The following is a 17,277-nucleotide window of genomic DNA, read 5'->3' as shown; positions in this document are numbered from 1 at the left end:
TAGAGATTTGGGAAGAAAACAAACTCCTAGCAAGTGTTCTTAGAGCACAGATACAGTTTATTCAGCTGATGGTCACTAACACATGTTCCTTAACAAAAGATAAAAAGCTGTATGATCACAGGGACAATTTAAGGCCTTGTTTCATCCTTTGTCAGATCTCCTGCCTCACCCACCATCTGCCAAATGCAGCAGGAATTCCAGTAAGAAGATGACATGCAGACTTACCTCAAGTTTGCTCCTGTCGATGGGAAAACACTACCATTTGTGGTCACAACAAAGAAGGCAATAAGTCAGTAGCATAGGCCATCCCAAGTGTTCCTTTCTCTGATGTGTATGGCTTTATTCCATGAAAATACCAATACCAGTTTCAGAAACAAATTTGGGGTAAAGTTGCTAAACATGTGTCTTCCCGTGCAGCCTCCAATGGTCTGTTTTAGGAAGTACCAGAAGAGGGATTGTGTGTTATCTTCAGGTGTACTACCCCATGAGAGAAGTCCAGGATGTAGGACAACCAGGATATAGGACAAGGACACAGCCTGGACATCCTGCCATACTGACTTTGGCTTTCATAAGAAGTTAGATGACAGTCAGATGTCATTTCAGGGGAGAGACTAAATCTTACAAGGTCGTGCTTCTCATACATCTTTCAGACAACAGAGGTGCCTTTCTCCTCTTCAAAAATTAGATGTCACAGCTGTAGTCAAACAAGTGAAAAGGAGGAGAACAGCAGTCAAATAGATGCTAGCAGGTACTCAAATAAGCGCCAAGAGACTCAGGGACTTTGCAGTGCTATCTAGTATCTCCTGAGACTAAACCAGGTGATTTTTAGATGGACTGCAAAATGGTGTCTCAAACAACCTATCAGCTGAAAATCTTTTGGGGGCATAAAGAAAAACTACTCCAGAAGCCAAGAGCATCTTGTTTATCTGTAACTCCTGACTCATGTATCATGGACATGGACAAGAGCTGTGGCATTTGGTTTGGCCCTGTGCTCTGCAAAAGCTGCTCTGTAAAAACTGAAGTTGGATTCAGTAAACGTGCTATTCCAAATTCAGCCATATTTTCACATTCTTGGCTGAGTAACTCAGTGGACAATTTACATTGTCTCTGAGCAGGTATGATGCAGTGCACAATTAAATGTTCTGGACTAGGCTTAAGACCGCTATTCATTTATAATACTCAGTAATTAGTCTCTCAAGGTTGGCACTAGAACAAACACAAGACCCTTCTGTCTCCATGTACTAATAATAGCTGTATTTGTTCAAAATATCAATGTGAAGCCCTTCCTTCATCCTTTCAAATTGCCAGATGCCAAAGGCAGCTAATAAACGGGAGCATTGTTTGTGGCAGGCATTTCATATCAAAGCTAAAGCACTATGAGAGGCAAAGCCAGACATTTCCTCAGTGGATTTGAAGAGTTTCAGTATTACTGAACATGAGCCATGAAGAATCCACACTGTCAATAGTGCTATTAGCTGCCAGCACATTCCCAGGGATACAGTGATATTGTTTGCTGGAATAATTTTACCTGAATGAAAATTCTTCCCAAGCGTCTCTGTCACAAAGGAAGTCTCTTCTTGGAATTCAGAGTCACCTTCACAATCCCAGAGGTTTCTTGGTGCTTTGAGATGGATTTGTGTCAACCTGTTGAGAATACTGCTACTCATAACCTGCCCTGTCTGATCTGCTTCCAAATATCCCTGAAAATAGCTCCCTAATGTCAGAATACTTGGAGTTCCTAAACATTCCTCAATACTTATATTAACATTTCCAGTTTTACCCTTGGATTTTCCCAAAGGCTTTATTCAGGTGAAGAAAGAGTAAACCCATGTAGCAAGGTGCCAAATATTCACTGCACAATCAATAAAGTAACTGAGGCATATTTTCTCCTCTCATTGTCCTTAGGTTCTGCTCCTCCTCAGAGTTATCTGTAACAAAAACAGACACCAAAGAAAAGCAACTGCCAAGAGATTGTGTTCCTTACAGGAAGAGGAATGCCACTTTCCTTTTTAAATTTGTTCCTTCCATAGTAAAGCAGGAAAAGGAGAAAATCACTGTTTAAATGAAGGTTTATTACTTCATCTATGCCTACAGATACTTGCAATTTTCCAGCAGGTATAAAGTATTTTTATATGTGCCTAGGAAAAACACTTCTACTAATACTTTCTCTGAAAGGACAGGAAGAGGAAAAGGGAGAAAAGCAGGATCAAATTGAGCTCTCTGCACTCAATAATTGCAGTATTCCTAAACTGTGTTGAAATTTGTCTAACACAAACCCAAACACACACACAAAAATAGTTTGATAAAACTGTTAGTATTTTTCATTCCTTACAGTTGTTATTTCAGCAAATTCAGTTCTAGGCAGCAACACACATTCACCCTGATCATTCCAATCCTTTTATAGCTTTTATTATAGACAGGATTGAGCAGCAGATGATTTAAAGAGAATACTGTGGGTGGACATTTCAGGATCCATTGCAAGCACTACACCAGTGATTTATTAGTGACACTTCCATACAGCATTTGAGCTTCACTGCTTCGGTCCTTTACTGCTCTTTTCCTTGCCATCTCCAAATGTTCTGGCTTTTTTCTCAATTCTGCTTTTACACTTGTGCTAAGATTGGTTTTCGTGTACAAGTCTTTGTGTTAAGTCTCTGAAACTCTTCTCTCTGTAGATTGCAGGGGGGACAAAAATCACTGTTTGGGGAAAGAAGGGGAGGAGAGGCAGGGAACACCTTCAGGGGAATTTTCTGCACGTGGAAAGGTGCTGCATTGACAAGTCTCCTGTGTTACCCCCTGGCAGTATCACATCCAGATTATGTATCCAAGAATGTACACAGTGCACCCTTCAGCATGAGGTGATAGATGTACACACAGCCAGAGGGAAGTGAGTTGTGGAAACAGGCAGAGATTCCCTGAAAACCCTAGGCTGAAGTGGGCCTGCCTGGATCATCAGGCAGCAAGGAGAGAAACCTTGAGGGGAAAAAAAAGAGAGGGGTCTTGAAGAAAATTACCACAAGCTCTGCAGGACAGATCCCCAGGCAGAGGAGATGTTATGGAGCAGATCAGGGAAGCCCTTAGGTGGCTCTCTGCTCTAGGCTTTCCACCAGGCTGAGACAACATCATGTTTTTAGATCAATTGCAGCTAAACTTTTTCAGTTCCTTTAACTTGTTTCCTTCCGCAGCCTACAAGAAAACTTTCCAAACAGACATTATAAACAGACATTATATAAACAAACATGGTTTGTTTATATTTTAATGGGCAAGGAAATTTTCCAATTATCTCAGCTTTTTGTCCCCAACCCGGCTGGGACCAGAATTTGGCAACATTATAATACAAGAGAAAGGAATAATCACTTCAGGTGTCAGCAGTGTTGTGTCCCCGGTGAACAATAGGGACATGAGGTACACACACCACTGGTCTAAAGTGCTTCCTAGAAAACTAGGTAAGAGGTCAAAACTAAATCTTCGTTTCTCCATATTTTTCATCCATTGTTTTAAATAATTACCTAGAGCCAGTGCTTCATTAAAAGAACAAAACATGGGCAATGCAAACTGGAAAGAGGAGATGGTCAGTGCTGCTCCTCTAGAATTCTCCCCAAACAATTAGTGTCAGAACTACTTGTTTGGTGACATTGCTTCATCCCTGACCTGGGGAACTGATCACAGCAGTCTAAAACGAGCCCCCTAAAGCATCAGAACTTTGTCTGAAACGTGGTGAAATGAATCCCGTGGCTGGAGCACTGCAATCCATGGCTATAAAATGTTCAGAAGGGGCTGGCAAGGAAGGAGGGGTGAGGGGTTTGCTCTCTGTGCAAAAAATTCGATTGACTGCACAGAGCTGTCTTTGAAAAACAGTGATGAACGAGCTGAGAGCTCATGGGTGAGAACTGGAGGGCAAGCCAACAAAGGAAACCTTGTAGTGGGTGTTTACTACAGGCTGTTCATCAGGGGGAGTCTGTGGACAAAACGTTCATACTTGCAGGCTCTGATCTTGCTGGGAGACTTCAATCACCCTGACTTCTGCTGGAAAAGGAGCACAGCAATCTGTAAGAAATCCATGAGTGTCTTGGAGTGCCATGAGGATAATTTCTTAATCCATGTGATAGACTGTCCAACCAGAGAGGAAGTGTTACTGGTCCTGTTGTTTACCAGCATAGATGAACTAAATTTTTTTTTTAATTATTTTTTTTAATTTATTTATTTTTATTTATGTTTTTAAATGTTAGAGATGTCAATACTGGCAGTACCCCGGGTTGCAGTGATCATGTCCTGGTGGGTTTCACAAGCCTGAGGTATACAGGCCAGGTGAAGAGTAGGATCAGGACACTAAATTTTTGAAGAGCAAACTTTCTGTCATTTAAGGAATTAGTGGATGGGACCCCCTGGACAACTGTCCTCAGGGATAAAGGAGTTATATAGAGCTGACTGCTCTTTAATGATATATTTTTTAAAGCACAAGAGCTCTCAATTCTTCTTTTGGAGCAGCTGTTAGAACTGTACAAATTAAAAGCCCAGGGAGTCTGGTGTGAGGGTAGTTTCAGATTAAATCACTACATTGTTGCAATACTATTATTGAACTGGGAAGGTTGAATACTCCTTTGGCTGTATTTTCTGCAAAACATGAAACTAAAAATATGTTTATCTTTTGCAAAGTTGGAGAAAAAGACCCTTACTAAGTATATGTAAATATATAAAGTTGTTGGTGATTGCAGTCCATTGGTGTTTGGATAAGGCTATGTATTGTGTTTTAAGTGATGTTTGAACATTATACTGATACTTGAAGCTGCCACATGCATCAGTGTACATCTTAATACCTGTGACTAAATCATAAAGGAAAATATAACAGTACAGAAGTCAACAATAAGTTACAAGACTGCTTTTATTAAGGTATGAAAATTCTTCTGAACAGGCTCAGTCACAACAGCAGTTTCTGCTGAGCATCCAAAGCATGGGGGACAAGCTATTGGTTTGCATTTTCTCTAAAGATTACTGCTCAGCCCTTGTAAATGGCATAGTTCCACCAAAATCAATAGGCAGATCTCTAGTCCTGTCACCTCCAAGGAGTTCAGGATTATAAGTACTAAAAACTAGAAAAATATTTGTAACAAAATAGCTTATTCTTTCACTGTGTGCAGAAGGCAACCACATTACATATTTGAGAGAAAACTGAGCAAAAGTTGAGAGACTCCTACATAAGAAAAGCTAATGGTTATTTTGAGAAGTTGTGGACTCCCCATCCCTGGAGATTTTCAAGGCCAGGCTGGACAGGGCTCTGAGCAACCTGGTCTAGTGGAAGCTGTCCCTGACCATGGCAGGGACTTGGAGCTAAATGGTCTTTAAGGTCCCTTCCAACCCAAACCATTCTATGCTTCTATGTTCATCAGACTCTAAGAGTGCAAAGATAATTTAGTTTCACTAATGACAACTAAATTATTTATATATATATATATATATATATATCAAGATCTGGTATGGTAGCAAGGACAAGTTAAGTCAAAGTGTTTTACTCCTTACACAATCACCTGAATCTAAAGCCCAATGCAAATGACTAACTCTGAAATGTATTTATGTATTTTAAAGGTGTATATAAAACCTCTAAGATCCATTAGTATCACCTTTTGCAAAATGTGGAAGTCTTTTACCCCGTTAATCTTATTACCTAACAGAAATTGGACTAGGGGGATAGAAAAGCAACTTTCCTATTCTGTTCTGTACCAAAAAATCAGCACCTAAGTGCTGTGGCTACTAAAAGTGTTCATGCCTTCGAATTAAGGACCCATTTCCACTAAGAATTATTCATAATGTTGTCCATTGGTATTGAGGAGGAATTAGTTTGTTCACTATAAATTGATGTGACCCAGTCACAGCAGGCTGTCACTGTGTGGGAGGAGCACATGCAGCAAACAGAATAAAGGGGAGGTGGGACAAGTTACAACACCATTTCACTCTCCATCTTCCAACACACTCCCTGAAGTGGAGTTTTGGGGCAGCACAGAAGAGCACTCCAGGAAAGAATCCTGCAGGAGATGCTTACTGTGTGGAAGTGGCTTTTGGTCCAGTTTATCCAGGTGAACAAACTGTTGTTGTACCCAACAGAGTGTGTAAACTGAGCCTTTGCTGCAGTAATAATGGTCTTGCAGCCGGGCAAAACTCAGCTCAAATATATAAACTATTCAGTTGCAATTGGAATGCTCTCACTTGTGGCTTGACTGCACAATCATTATGGTCTAATTAACAGAATATACAGGTACCAATTGATTTATCTGGGCTGCCAGGAGGAAAAATCGTTTCTTTTTTCTCTTCTCTTTTTCCACTGAGTCCTTGTTGATTACAGAATTTACCATCAAATCCCAAAATCAGAGTGCTGAAGAACACTCTGAGCAGGTTAAGCCCCGGATTCATGGTGCCTTTTCCTTACTTGGTGGCAAATCCAATGCTTGTTCTCCAGGTTCTCAGTATACTTAAGAGGTTGCACAATTAGGTCTTCAACGTTGTTGCAGCTCCAAGTTTCCACCTCACCTTAAGTAAACAGTCAATTACAAAGTGAAAAAGAGATTTCTCTACAGGTTTGATGATTCACTTCCTGGAATATTTATAAAAACAGGTAGCTTGTCAATAGTAAGGGCACAAGTGATGCTGAGATGGGCACATAGTGATGTGGCACAGCAGGAGAGCTAAATCTTGGAATTTTAATAATGAGGTCTTTGTTTTTCCCTTCTATTTTATCCATGGAAAAAACTGCCAAAATTCACTTGAAGCTGGAGCTGTAGTCATTAATAGCTCTTAGGACACCAGGGAAGAGCCAGATTGCTAAGAAAAAAAGAGGGAAAAAACCCCGGAGGATATAGAAGCCCTTTATGTAGGATATTAATTTGGAAGGGTCAGTGTTGCAACCCATCCAGTCCACTACTGAGAAGAGCAATGAAAGCCAGATGTTGAGTGAAGACAAGCTTCAGTTCTCCACATGATGAGACATGATCCCACTAGGAAAAAGAATTAAAACAAATTAATCATGATTGAGAAATCGAAGAAAGTAACTGTCAAAGAAAGTTAATATATAGGAAAGAAGAGCTGAGTAGCTCCAGCTTGTAAAAGGAGCCATTAGCTGAGACTCCAACGTGGTGTGTAAGCATTATGAGCCTGAAAATATGCTTTATGCTGCATTCTGTTTGCACAACTCCAGAATTCCTGTTACTATCAGGTGTTGTAAACACCCATGACCACTCAGGAGAGCAGGGTGATGAATATAAGACAAGCCATTCTTCTCTCTGTGGAGAGACTCAAAGGCTTCATATGCTGGTTTTATTTTAATGAACCTCAAAACGCCCTTTATGGCTCCATGGTGGGACTTGTGTCACTGATGGAACTGTACAGCTGATGGAGTTAGTCCAAGGAGTCCTGGGTATCATCCCTTTAGAATCCCAACAGGTAGCCCTGCCCAGCCTTTGGGAAGCCATCAGAGCATCACCCTCACCTGCAGCCGTCTCCTGGGAGCTGCCCACAGATGGGTGACTACAGAGTGTGATCAACCTGACTGTAAAACTGGGAGACAATGAGCTACTGGTGACTACTACTCAAGATTCACAAGCTGACAGTTGGGGTACAGTGTTCCCTGCCCTTTCTCTGTGATTTATATCAAACATTATTGCACTCAGGTGAGTCGAACTAAATTATCTGCAAATACCATCATGATGAGTCCAGTAAAATCAGTGTAGTCACGGCAGCTGCACTGTCATGCAGGAGCCCTCCCCCCAGGAAAGGGTTGCTGACTAACTCTGGTAACAATGTCAAACAAGCCTGTTTCCAGGAACAGAATCTGATCCACGGTAAACATCCCTGAGTTGTGAAGTAGTAGTAATCATGGGCTGCCAGCAGCAAAAATTGTTTCTTTTTCCTCTTCTCTTTGTCCACTGAGTGAGGTGTTCTTTTTCAGCCTGCCAGCTTTCTCACCTCTCTCTCCTCCTCTTAAAGAGGCGAGCAAGCCAAATGGTGGTGAGCTGCTAGAACACACTAATTTTTACAGAAAAAGTGCTGAACCCTATGGTATTCTGGGAAAGTGTTAAATTCCCAAGTTGCAGAGACAGAATGTGTGACAGTGGTTAAGTCTCCTCAGAGCTATCTTTTCAGACTCTGTGCAGGCACTTGTGTGCACTATTCATACATCATCAACATTTCCAGCTCTTTATGTTTAACATCCCATTATTTTCTTGAAAAATATTTCTTAAAAACAAACAAACAAAAAAACCCCACCAAAAATCCCCAAGCTATTGCAGAAAGGGAAAACTTCTGAAGCAAGTTTATAAAGAGAGTGCTAAAGTTTGTCTCCTTTATTATGCCAATCCATGGTCCAAACCCAAAAGTGATGTGTTTCTTTTAGGGAAATGGTTATTGGTGTTCTTTTCAAGTGGTGTGTCATTTACTCTGCCTGAGATGGAAGCCATGAAGGAAGATGAAGAACATAATGCTGTCTTCCTCCTCTGTAGTCCTGCAGCATTTGAAAACAGGCAGGAACAGTTTTTTTCTTCCTTCTCTGGCCTTCACCCACAGCCAAAAGGAGAGCAGGTTCAAATACTCTCAAATAGAGGATGGTCATCTACAAGTATTTCACCATTTCAGGAAGGAGATAAACAGCTAAAAAAAAGTAACTGGTCATAATTCAGTACTTACACAAGGTAACCCGAGGATCTCTAATCGTAGAACACTTGGTAGCTGACGCTGTCAGACTTGAATCTGAAGTTGTATCTTCCCATCTTTCGCTGGTACTGGAAAATGAGAAGGCTCACAACTCCCAGCACAAACCCAACCACAGCGAGGGCAATGAGGATGATGTATCCAACTCCCATTCCAGCCTCCTTTTCCCTCTTCAAATCAGGTGCTAAAAAAAAAAAATGAAAAACCAAGAGGTGCAAGAAAAAAAAGCTTTGAAATCCTTGAATATTTTACTGGGGTAAAAAACAAGCCTTTCCTACAAATTATCCAACAGAATCTGCCAGCACAGAACTGTGATGCAGTAGTGTATCAGCTTTTTGAGGAGGGTGATTCTCATGGAAAGGTCATGAGGATGGTCCATGTTCTCCCTTTTGCATACAAGTGTAGAGTCCCTGCAGATATAAGTGTGATTTTCAGTAAAACAAGAATTAAAGAATCAACACTGGAGACTTTTTGAAAGAAGAACCTTAAAGGCGAAGCATTCTCCCATCTCAATCCTGCCTCTCTTCATCTGTGATTATTAAAACCCACTTGACTTGCTTTTATCACATACGTAACTCTTCTTTAATCACAAAGTATTTAGAAAAGGATTCTCCATGTGTGCTGTGTCAAGGCTTGTGTTGCCAACTGTCTCCCAAGGCACCACCAACCATCAAAGAATGTGTTCTCCTGGTTTACATTTAGACACTTCCATATATTGGTCCAAATCTGCCAAAAGATCCGCCTCTCCCTTTAACATTGTGCTTCACTTCGTGTTTGTACATGTACTTACAATTCATTCTTGTGAAGGCTTGATACACCTACAAAACCCTTCTATTTGTGTGCTTACATTTTCAGGACAGTGCTTATTTAGCCAAGCACTTATGTGGTACACAGAAGGCAAATACTACTGCATTCATTCCTGCAATTACAGACAAGATTTTTGGCCAAAGGGCACTGCTGGCAGCCACAGAGGTGTGTAATACCTGTGTCCATGCTACATAACATCCAGGGCATCATTCCAAGACAGGTCAAAGCAGTGCTGTATAACATATTCAGTCTTATTTCTGAATTTCAGTATGAAACACAGGAATAAAGAAGAACATGCACAGTGAAAGTGGCAGCCTGTATCCAGATACAGACAGAACAGGCCTTCCTAAGGACATGTAGCAGTGGCCTTTGCTATGGAATGTGGCCAAGTGTAGGTAGAGCAGTGAGAGCTTTTTTTTTGTCTCACTGCACAGGTTACACCTGTTATTACCTGACATCATAATTCATGTTGTCTCCTTCAACACAGAGATGTAGATCACTGTCTAGGTCTATCCTCACACTTAAAATGAGTTGTGAGTGTCCAAACTGGAAATAGGAGACAACCTTTAGTAGAGCCACCTTTGCCTAGGAATCAGTGCAGTACAACCCAAATAAAACTCCCCTCACCAGAGGTCATTTGGGGAAATGGCCATTTTTCAGTATTAGAAAAGCATTGGAGTTTCCTGTGAAAAGGAGTGTGAGAACTGCTTGTCGTAAGAGCTGAAGAACAAAACAAGCTGCATTAATAGCTAAGTTTTTTTAAAAAAGAACTAGTTCAGAAATGAACACTGAAGGCCTATTCGAAAAGACAAACATTTACATGTAATGGAAGAAAAATACAATATGCTAAGTCAGAGTCCGTTTCTAGGTCCAAAAGAACATTATGAACTGTCTATTCATAGCAGCCACATGTTAAAACTCTGGTGTTGGTGAGCCCAAATACTCTCAGAAAGTGTTTTAGATTAATAAGTTATGAATGCAAGTGGCTGGAGGAGGCCTGATGACAAAAAACATTACAGATCACAGGTGCCCTTGAAAACACCACTCAGAATGCAGAAGAGGCAAGTGCATAACAAGTCAGACCTTGCTTGTACATAATACTGGTGTTTGCTCTCTATTAACCTGTACTGCACCTCTCCTCCAATGTGCTGTGCACCAGCTGTGCTCTCTGCCACTTCCCCTCATGGTGGTAAAGAAGCCAATGCCAGGGAGTCAAAGGAAACACAACAACAAAATCTCTTACATCCTCAGATATTGGCCTTCAGAGCTCAATACAATTGCAGACCAACAGCAGGGTAAACACTTGGAAAACCGATTGCAATCTGAAAGATTGAAGCTGCTTTCACGCTTCACAATTGAAATTGCTGTTTGATTTTGTGGTTGCTGCACTTGCTGCCCTGTGCAAACAGCTGCACAAAGCACTTTATCTTCCTTTCTACATTCCCTTGACAACCTGACAGTCACTTCACCCAGGAGGGCACAGGGTTCTCCACATTGCCACGTGGCTTCAGCAAGAACCCACGATCCTCAGGAATATATGCAGAGGGGCACGAAAACCTTGCATCACAGGTCTTCAGCTTCCTTTGCCAGTAAAAGATGATCTGTTTTGTGGTGTCCCTTTTTTTGCAAGCATCTATTCAGAACTCACCAGCTGCTTTACACAGGGGTCCCCAGGATGTTCTCTGTGTAGCAATGATTTCTCCAGCCTTCAGGAACCGAACCATTGGGTGGCATCTCTGCAACAATCAATTCAAACTCCAACAAGTAATGTGGCTTACTTAGTCAAAAACACAAAGCCTTCTGATGAGCATGTGAAAGCCCAGTGCTACTCTCACTCATTGGGGTTTTTGTTTCTTAATGTTGTGCTTTGTTCAACTGAAATTAGCACCAAAAGGAAGTTCAAAGGAAATGGCATCAGTATGAAATCTGTAATTAGTCACACTGGAAAACACTGCTGTGAACAGACATTTCACACAGACAATCCCTTTCTTTTTGTTAACTTTCTGTTTTAAAGAAGCCTTATGGGAGAATAAACTTATCACTATTTCTGTATGCCAGGGTTTTGCAAACATTTTTGTTGGGGTGTTTCTACTGCCCATGGTGGGCACAGCAGATGCCAAAACCAGCACCACCAGAAGCAGCAGCAACTTTCAGTCCCTGCCAAGCCATGTGTCATTTTGGAGCTACACACAAACTTCAGTGACATGTGAATTAATAATCTGGGAACTACTAGTTTGAAAGCCCTGCCCTGTGAAATGCTGGGGATCAGCTGCTTCAGCTCTGTGTGAGCAGCACTTTCAGAACACGCAGCACACTCATCCTCTGCACATTGCCTCGACAGCACTATTCACTTTGTTTGCCACCTTTTTGGTATAAGTTGCAGCCTAAAGGTCTCTGATGGGAACTGCAGCCTAGTGGAATTATTAAAAAAATACTGTGGTTCTCCTGGAAGTGCACATAAAATAGAGATACTGCAGCATCATACTATAATCAGCAAAAGAAAGCAGGGAATTGCAAGGGTGTCCTACCAGTTTATATACACAAGAATATGTTACCACTGGTTACACCGAAAATCCTCTACAATCCAGTGCCAGAAACGGTGTCTTTAGCTGGGTCAACCCCCAGAAAAATACCCATGTGTCTATGATTTTGGCCTACTCTCAAATAGCTTTCCCAGCTGGGTGGATCCATTAGAGAATATGCTCATGTAGCTGCTCCCTGATGGCAATGATTTTCTGGTTCCTCGTGGCCACGGAGCAGCCACGTTCCACCAGACACCACTGCTCATTCAAAGTCATGTTTCTTACTCATTTCTTGCTACATTGCTCCCCAGCCTATTTCTTTTTACTCCAAACTCTAGAGCACCTTACTCTCTTCCACTGAGAAAACAAGGGGGAAAAAAAGACTGAGTAAGAAGAGATAATGCAACATGCAACTCTCAGTTTTGGGGGTAAAGAGCTGAAGCAAACCTGACCTGAACAAGACAGTACTGTCTGAAGTAACAGATCAGAGGATCATATCCCAGACCCTGGGCCCTTTCCCAGCCATCTTACACTCTTTCCAAATATACCCTCTTGCTCCAGTTTTCCTTGATCTTTGCACCTTCTGCAGCTCCCACTCCCTTCTGTGTGAAAGAAAAAGGTCATCCTTATGTAGAGGTGCCTAATGCTTGTCTTCTCCACATCACAGTTTGACTCAATCAAAGATATTGAATTCACTGACTTTTCGTGGGGGTAAATTTTGCATAGGAGAAAGAAAAATGTACATATACATATAGATATATATGTATAGAGAGATATATAGATATATTCCTCCTCAGCTGTGCAGGGCACATTGAATTCAGGGAGGGCAGCACCTCCTGCAAAGGAAGGCATAGACTGGCAGTTGCTGAACCACTGGTTTTTAACATGTATATTCATATTGAACTGCAAAAATGGGAGCCATCTTACCACTGTCAGTCTTGTTTCCTGTCCCTACTTTATTTCTTTATTATTTATTTATTTATTTATTAAATCTGGAGGAAGCTTTATACTCAGAGAAAGGAAACAGGTATCTTCTGGTAGCCATTTTTAATCTTTCAGGAAGAGATTTTTTGCTTTATAATGGGCTGAAATTGTGTTATTTAGAGCTAGAGGAAAGTGGTAAACAATGGAGGAACACCAAACTGCTAATGAAAACATCCTTGATAGAAAAAGAGCCAGGAAGGCTGTCAGAAGAGAATTCCCAACTGTCTGCTATTAAAATAAAAAAAAAGTCATCAGCAAAACGTATTTTTTCTTATTTCTATAGTAGCAACACATTTTTAGATAAAGTTGTGTACCACTTACTTGGAAGTAAATAGAAACAAAGCAATGCTTTGTAGCACAGACAATTAGAAACTGCAGTTCTTATCAGAACACTGCTTTGTTTATTGCTTTAAAAAGCAATCAGGCTTTAAAAAGCCCTAATAAACTCTATTAGAGTCACAGACCTAGAAACTTAATGCCACTGAGCTTCCTGTCCTGGCACCTAAAGTCTCAGCTGAAGCATCAGATCTCGAGAGGAAAAGAAAAAAAAAAAGAAAACATCCTGAACCAATTTACTCTGATTTTTCCTGCTGACACTGCAAGTATGGGTGCTCACTTTTTTGTGTCATGTCCATCTGAACTGATACTTTTCTGAACAGTCTAATTTCCAGCCACTCCTATGCAGAGGAGGAAGGTCCAATTCTCAGGTTCCCCAGTTCTGTGCAAGCTCCATGATTTTAACTATGAGCATGAGGAACAGGAAGAAAGGCAGACACTTCCACATGGTTGTAGTCCTTCCCCACTTCTCTCTGCTCCCAGCAGAGAATGAAGGAAACTTCAAGAGCTATTTAAGCCCAGTTTGTCCTTCCATTCCACTGCAGGACAGCATAAGGCACTGAGAAAAATACATATTTTTGGGAAGAAAAATAGCAAAACACTTACTGTCCTGCAGGTTCTTCCTGGTGTCTCCATACAGATACGAATTCTGCAGTGTAAGTAAACCACAGAATTGTTGACAAAGGAAAAAATTTTCATCTTAAACTGGGCTTTGCTTGAGTTCCCATTCTCTAGCAGTGTGGTGTATGCATTTGGGATGGGACAGCTGAAAAGGAAGAGAAAAACCAGACAGACAGGGCTAGAGAAGGCAAGTTGTGGCTGTAGCACATAAATTGGGTTCTAAGGCCTTTCCTTCCTTCAGGAAGTCACAGCCAGACCCTTCATGAAGCAACTCTGGCAGTGCAGTGATGATAAGGGGATGTTTGCTGCTTATTGCCACAGTAACCAAATAGAAGAAGAGATTTGAGAAGTGGTCGGAGGGTTGGAAAACAAGGGAAAGAGTAGCAGAAAGAAGGATTTAAATTTGGCTTCACCAAACACAGATTGAAAAAACATCACATTAAAAGGAATAGGTTTTGTTACTGAGCAAAAGGATTATTCTGTATTTTAAGGTGGCAGGTGAGCCCAAAGGGGTATGACATTGGGGTGACATTAGTGATCCAGACAGGAACAAAGCTCCTCTTTTACCAGAGGCTGCATTAATATCATGTGTGAGGGATTAGCTAACCTATTTATTCATTGAGGAGAGGCATATAAGCTCTTGGTAAAGCTGAAACCACAAGAGAAACCTCTGAACCACAGAGAAATAGATAAAGCACCCATTTTTTCCAATGCTCTTTCACTGCTGACTGCCAAAATCACCTTTAGGTCAAAAGTACAACGCCTTGACAAAACTGTAGGGAAGACAAGGAAGCTCAAACAACTATGACATGGCCCTTTGAAAACCCTTTTCACACCTACTGTTATTGTTCAAAGGTGTGACCAGTCCAAATGGAAAGGGAACATGTACATGAATGACAAGAACACACATAAAAGGCATTTAAAATGTAACACATTAGCAGTCAGTGCCACTGGAAGATCTAAGGCATGGCAGATGCTATTTTTAAGTGGTATTGCTGTACCTGTTGCTGATAAAACAAATGAGAGGGGATCCACTGAATTATTAGTTGGAGTTGCCCAGCAGTCAGTGAGAACCACCTTGAGCTTGCTGTCCCCTCTCTGGATCCCCACTTCGATCAGCACATTGTCACTGGCAGAGACACTGAAGTTCTTTGGTATTGGGGAGTTCCCAATAAACAGCTGCATTTGTGTTCTGAAGTGTCCAGATCCATGCAAGTCCTCAAAGATGGTGTAAAGTCTGAAAAATCAATTAGCGTCCTTTAAAGACCACAAATTTTACTGTATGCTTCTGTAACTTATAAATCAGTGGCTGTTTCTCCACCTCTTAAGCACATAAATAGTGAAGAGTTATCTGCAGTTCAGGGTGTCAGGACACTGTTCAAAAGGAAAGGAGGAAAATGCATCCAGTTGGGAAGGCAGAGAGCATGGAAACACAAGTGGGAAAATCCAAGGGGTGGAATGCCTCTGCAATACATCATGGCAGAGAAAGAAATTTGAGTGCAGCAGAAGGGGAACAAGACCATGAGGTCTCTGAAAGTTTAAAATAAGGACAGTAAAAGCTTAGTGCAGAAGAGAAGAGCCAAAAGAAATTATAAAGGACAAATCTGAACTCAGTAATCAAAATCTGAATCCCAGAAAGTGATGGGCATGAGAAAATTATAGAGTTCAGAGAGAAAGGGCCTGACAAAGACTTTGCAGGGGATCAGAAAGAAAAATGTGATGTCTGGACAGGGTTAAGAAGCAGAAGGTGGATTTGCTGCCAGTAGGTTAAGCATGGTCCTAGAGGAAGTGAATTTGTATGAAGGGAGGACATTCCTCATCAGAGTAAAGCTTGTGCTGCCACAGTTTCTGTGAGCATGAGCTTGATTTTCTGTGAAGTGTGGATTTGATTACATCTAACTTGAAGACAGGGCCTTCCATAAAAACCCCCATGATTTGCATTATGTGTCTCCTCTTTTTCCAAGTTGACCGAATCAGGATTTGTGGGGGTTAATAATTGCCATTCTCAGAACCCACAGAGGAGTCTGCAGGCCCACATCAGGTAAAAAGATACAGTATTGATATGTTCCAAAAGCAGGAAAATGCTGTTGTTGCTACATGGGATTGCTCAGGAAGGCAAAGAGAAGTGAGGAACTCTGAATTCCTGAACCTGCACCAGTGGCTCCCAAAGGTTTATTTCCCTCTCAAGCTTGTTGGCTGCTGGATCTAATGGCACAATAGGTGGAGTGGGTGAGAAGCACATAGCAGGAATCTCCTGAGCCCAGGACTCCCAGGATGGCAGACTATTCAGCATTACAAGCACCTTCACTGGATACAGCCACAGCCCCTGGGGATCTTTCCAATGCAGCAGCACTCAGCCACACAGCAGCATTTCAAAGCAGAGAGGGTTGTTACTTACCCTTCTGCAGTGTACCCAGAGGAAGCCAAGACATCATTTTGAAACACACAGTGAATGGGACTGGCAACTTTTAAGTGGTGGATTATTCCCTGAGCAGGAACGTCGTTCCGAAGGATGGTTTTCACTACAGTATTAGTCACGTTCTGCAACACAGAAGGAAAAAAGCACAGCTTGTGAACATCAGTGTTTATAGGGATAAAGCAGAGCTACAGGCTTACCAGTGTCAAATGCTCAGGTATTCTCCATTCTCTTGGCTACAAAAATCACATTAAACCTCTAATATCTTTGTTGCTGTACAGTGAGACAATGAAAATCCTCGATTCTTCCTCACTTTCCTTCATATCATGTCACAGAATCATAAAATCACAGAATGACTTGGGTTGGAAGGGACCTTAAAGATCATCCCATTCCAACCCCCTGCCATGGGCAGGGACACCTCCACTAGACCAGGTTGCTCAGAACCCGATCCAGCTTGGCCTTAAGCACTTCCAGGGATGGGACAATGATCCTTCCTTAGCAGTGATCATTGGTCCAGAAGGGAATTTCTGTACTTTGGTCTGGTCTGAGCACAACCTTTGGTTTGGGATCCAAGGAGATAGCCATCACTCTCTGTCCCCACTACTGGTACCAACTGAAGTCTTTGTCAAAATGAGACGACGAAATTGCTTCTAAGAAAAGAGGAGCTTCTGACAGCTGCAAAGGGAACCTAGAGAGGCGTGGGAAGTGACTCTCAGTTTAGAGAGACTCTTGGAGAGCATTCAAAGGAGGACAAGGAACATGGTGAAGGGCCTTGAGGAGGAGCCGTGTGAGGAGTGGCTGAGGGCACTTGGTGTGTTCAGCTGGAGAAGAGGAGACTGAGGGGAGACCTCACTGCAGTTACAACTTCCTCAGGAGGGGCAGAGGAGGGGCAGGCAC

At 41.7% G+C, this 17,277-nt stretch overlaps 1 protein-coding gene across 1 annotated transcript in view; it reads right to left on the bottom strand.

Moving 5' to 3' along the window:
* Positions 1 to 5,334: 5,334 nt before the first annotated feature.
* The window catches only part of UMODL1 (uromodulin like 1), a 47,877-nt gene continuing 35,934 nt past the window's right edge, over positions 5,335 to 17,277 (bottom strand). The window contains exons 15-21 of the mRNA XM_032677905.1: positions 16,363 to 16,505; positions 14,966 to 15,201; positions 14,641 to 14,737; positions 13,950 to 14,109; positions 11,150 to 11,237; positions 8,671 to 8,878; positions 5,335 to 6,986 (exon numbers count right to left, since the gene is read on the bottom strand). Of these exons, the coding sequence (XP_032533796.1) occupies positions 8,691 to 8,878; positions 11,150 to 11,237; positions 13,950 to 14,109; positions 14,641 to 14,737; positions 14,966 to 15,201; positions 16,363 to 16,505 (912 nt within the window). The 3' untranslated portion in view covers positions 5,335 to 6,986; positions 8,671 to 8,690. The remainder of the gene's footprint in view (positions 6,987 to 8,670; positions 8,879 to 11,149; positions 11,238 to 13,949; positions 14,110 to 14,640; positions 14,738 to 14,965; positions 15,202 to 16,362; positions 16,506 to 17,277) is intronic.

Source organism: Chiroxiphia lanceolata, chromosome 2, assembly GCF_009829145.1.
Source record: "Chiroxiphia lanceolata isolate bChiLan1 chromosome 2, bChiLan1.pri, whole genome shotgun sequence".
Classification (NCBI taxonomy): domain Eukaryota; kingdom Metazoa; phylum Chordata; class Aves; order Passeriformes; family Pipridae; genus Chiroxiphia; species Chiroxiphia lanceolata.
Note: the sequence above shows the minus strand (reverse complement) of the source record. Positions and strands in the feature narration are given on the sequence as shown.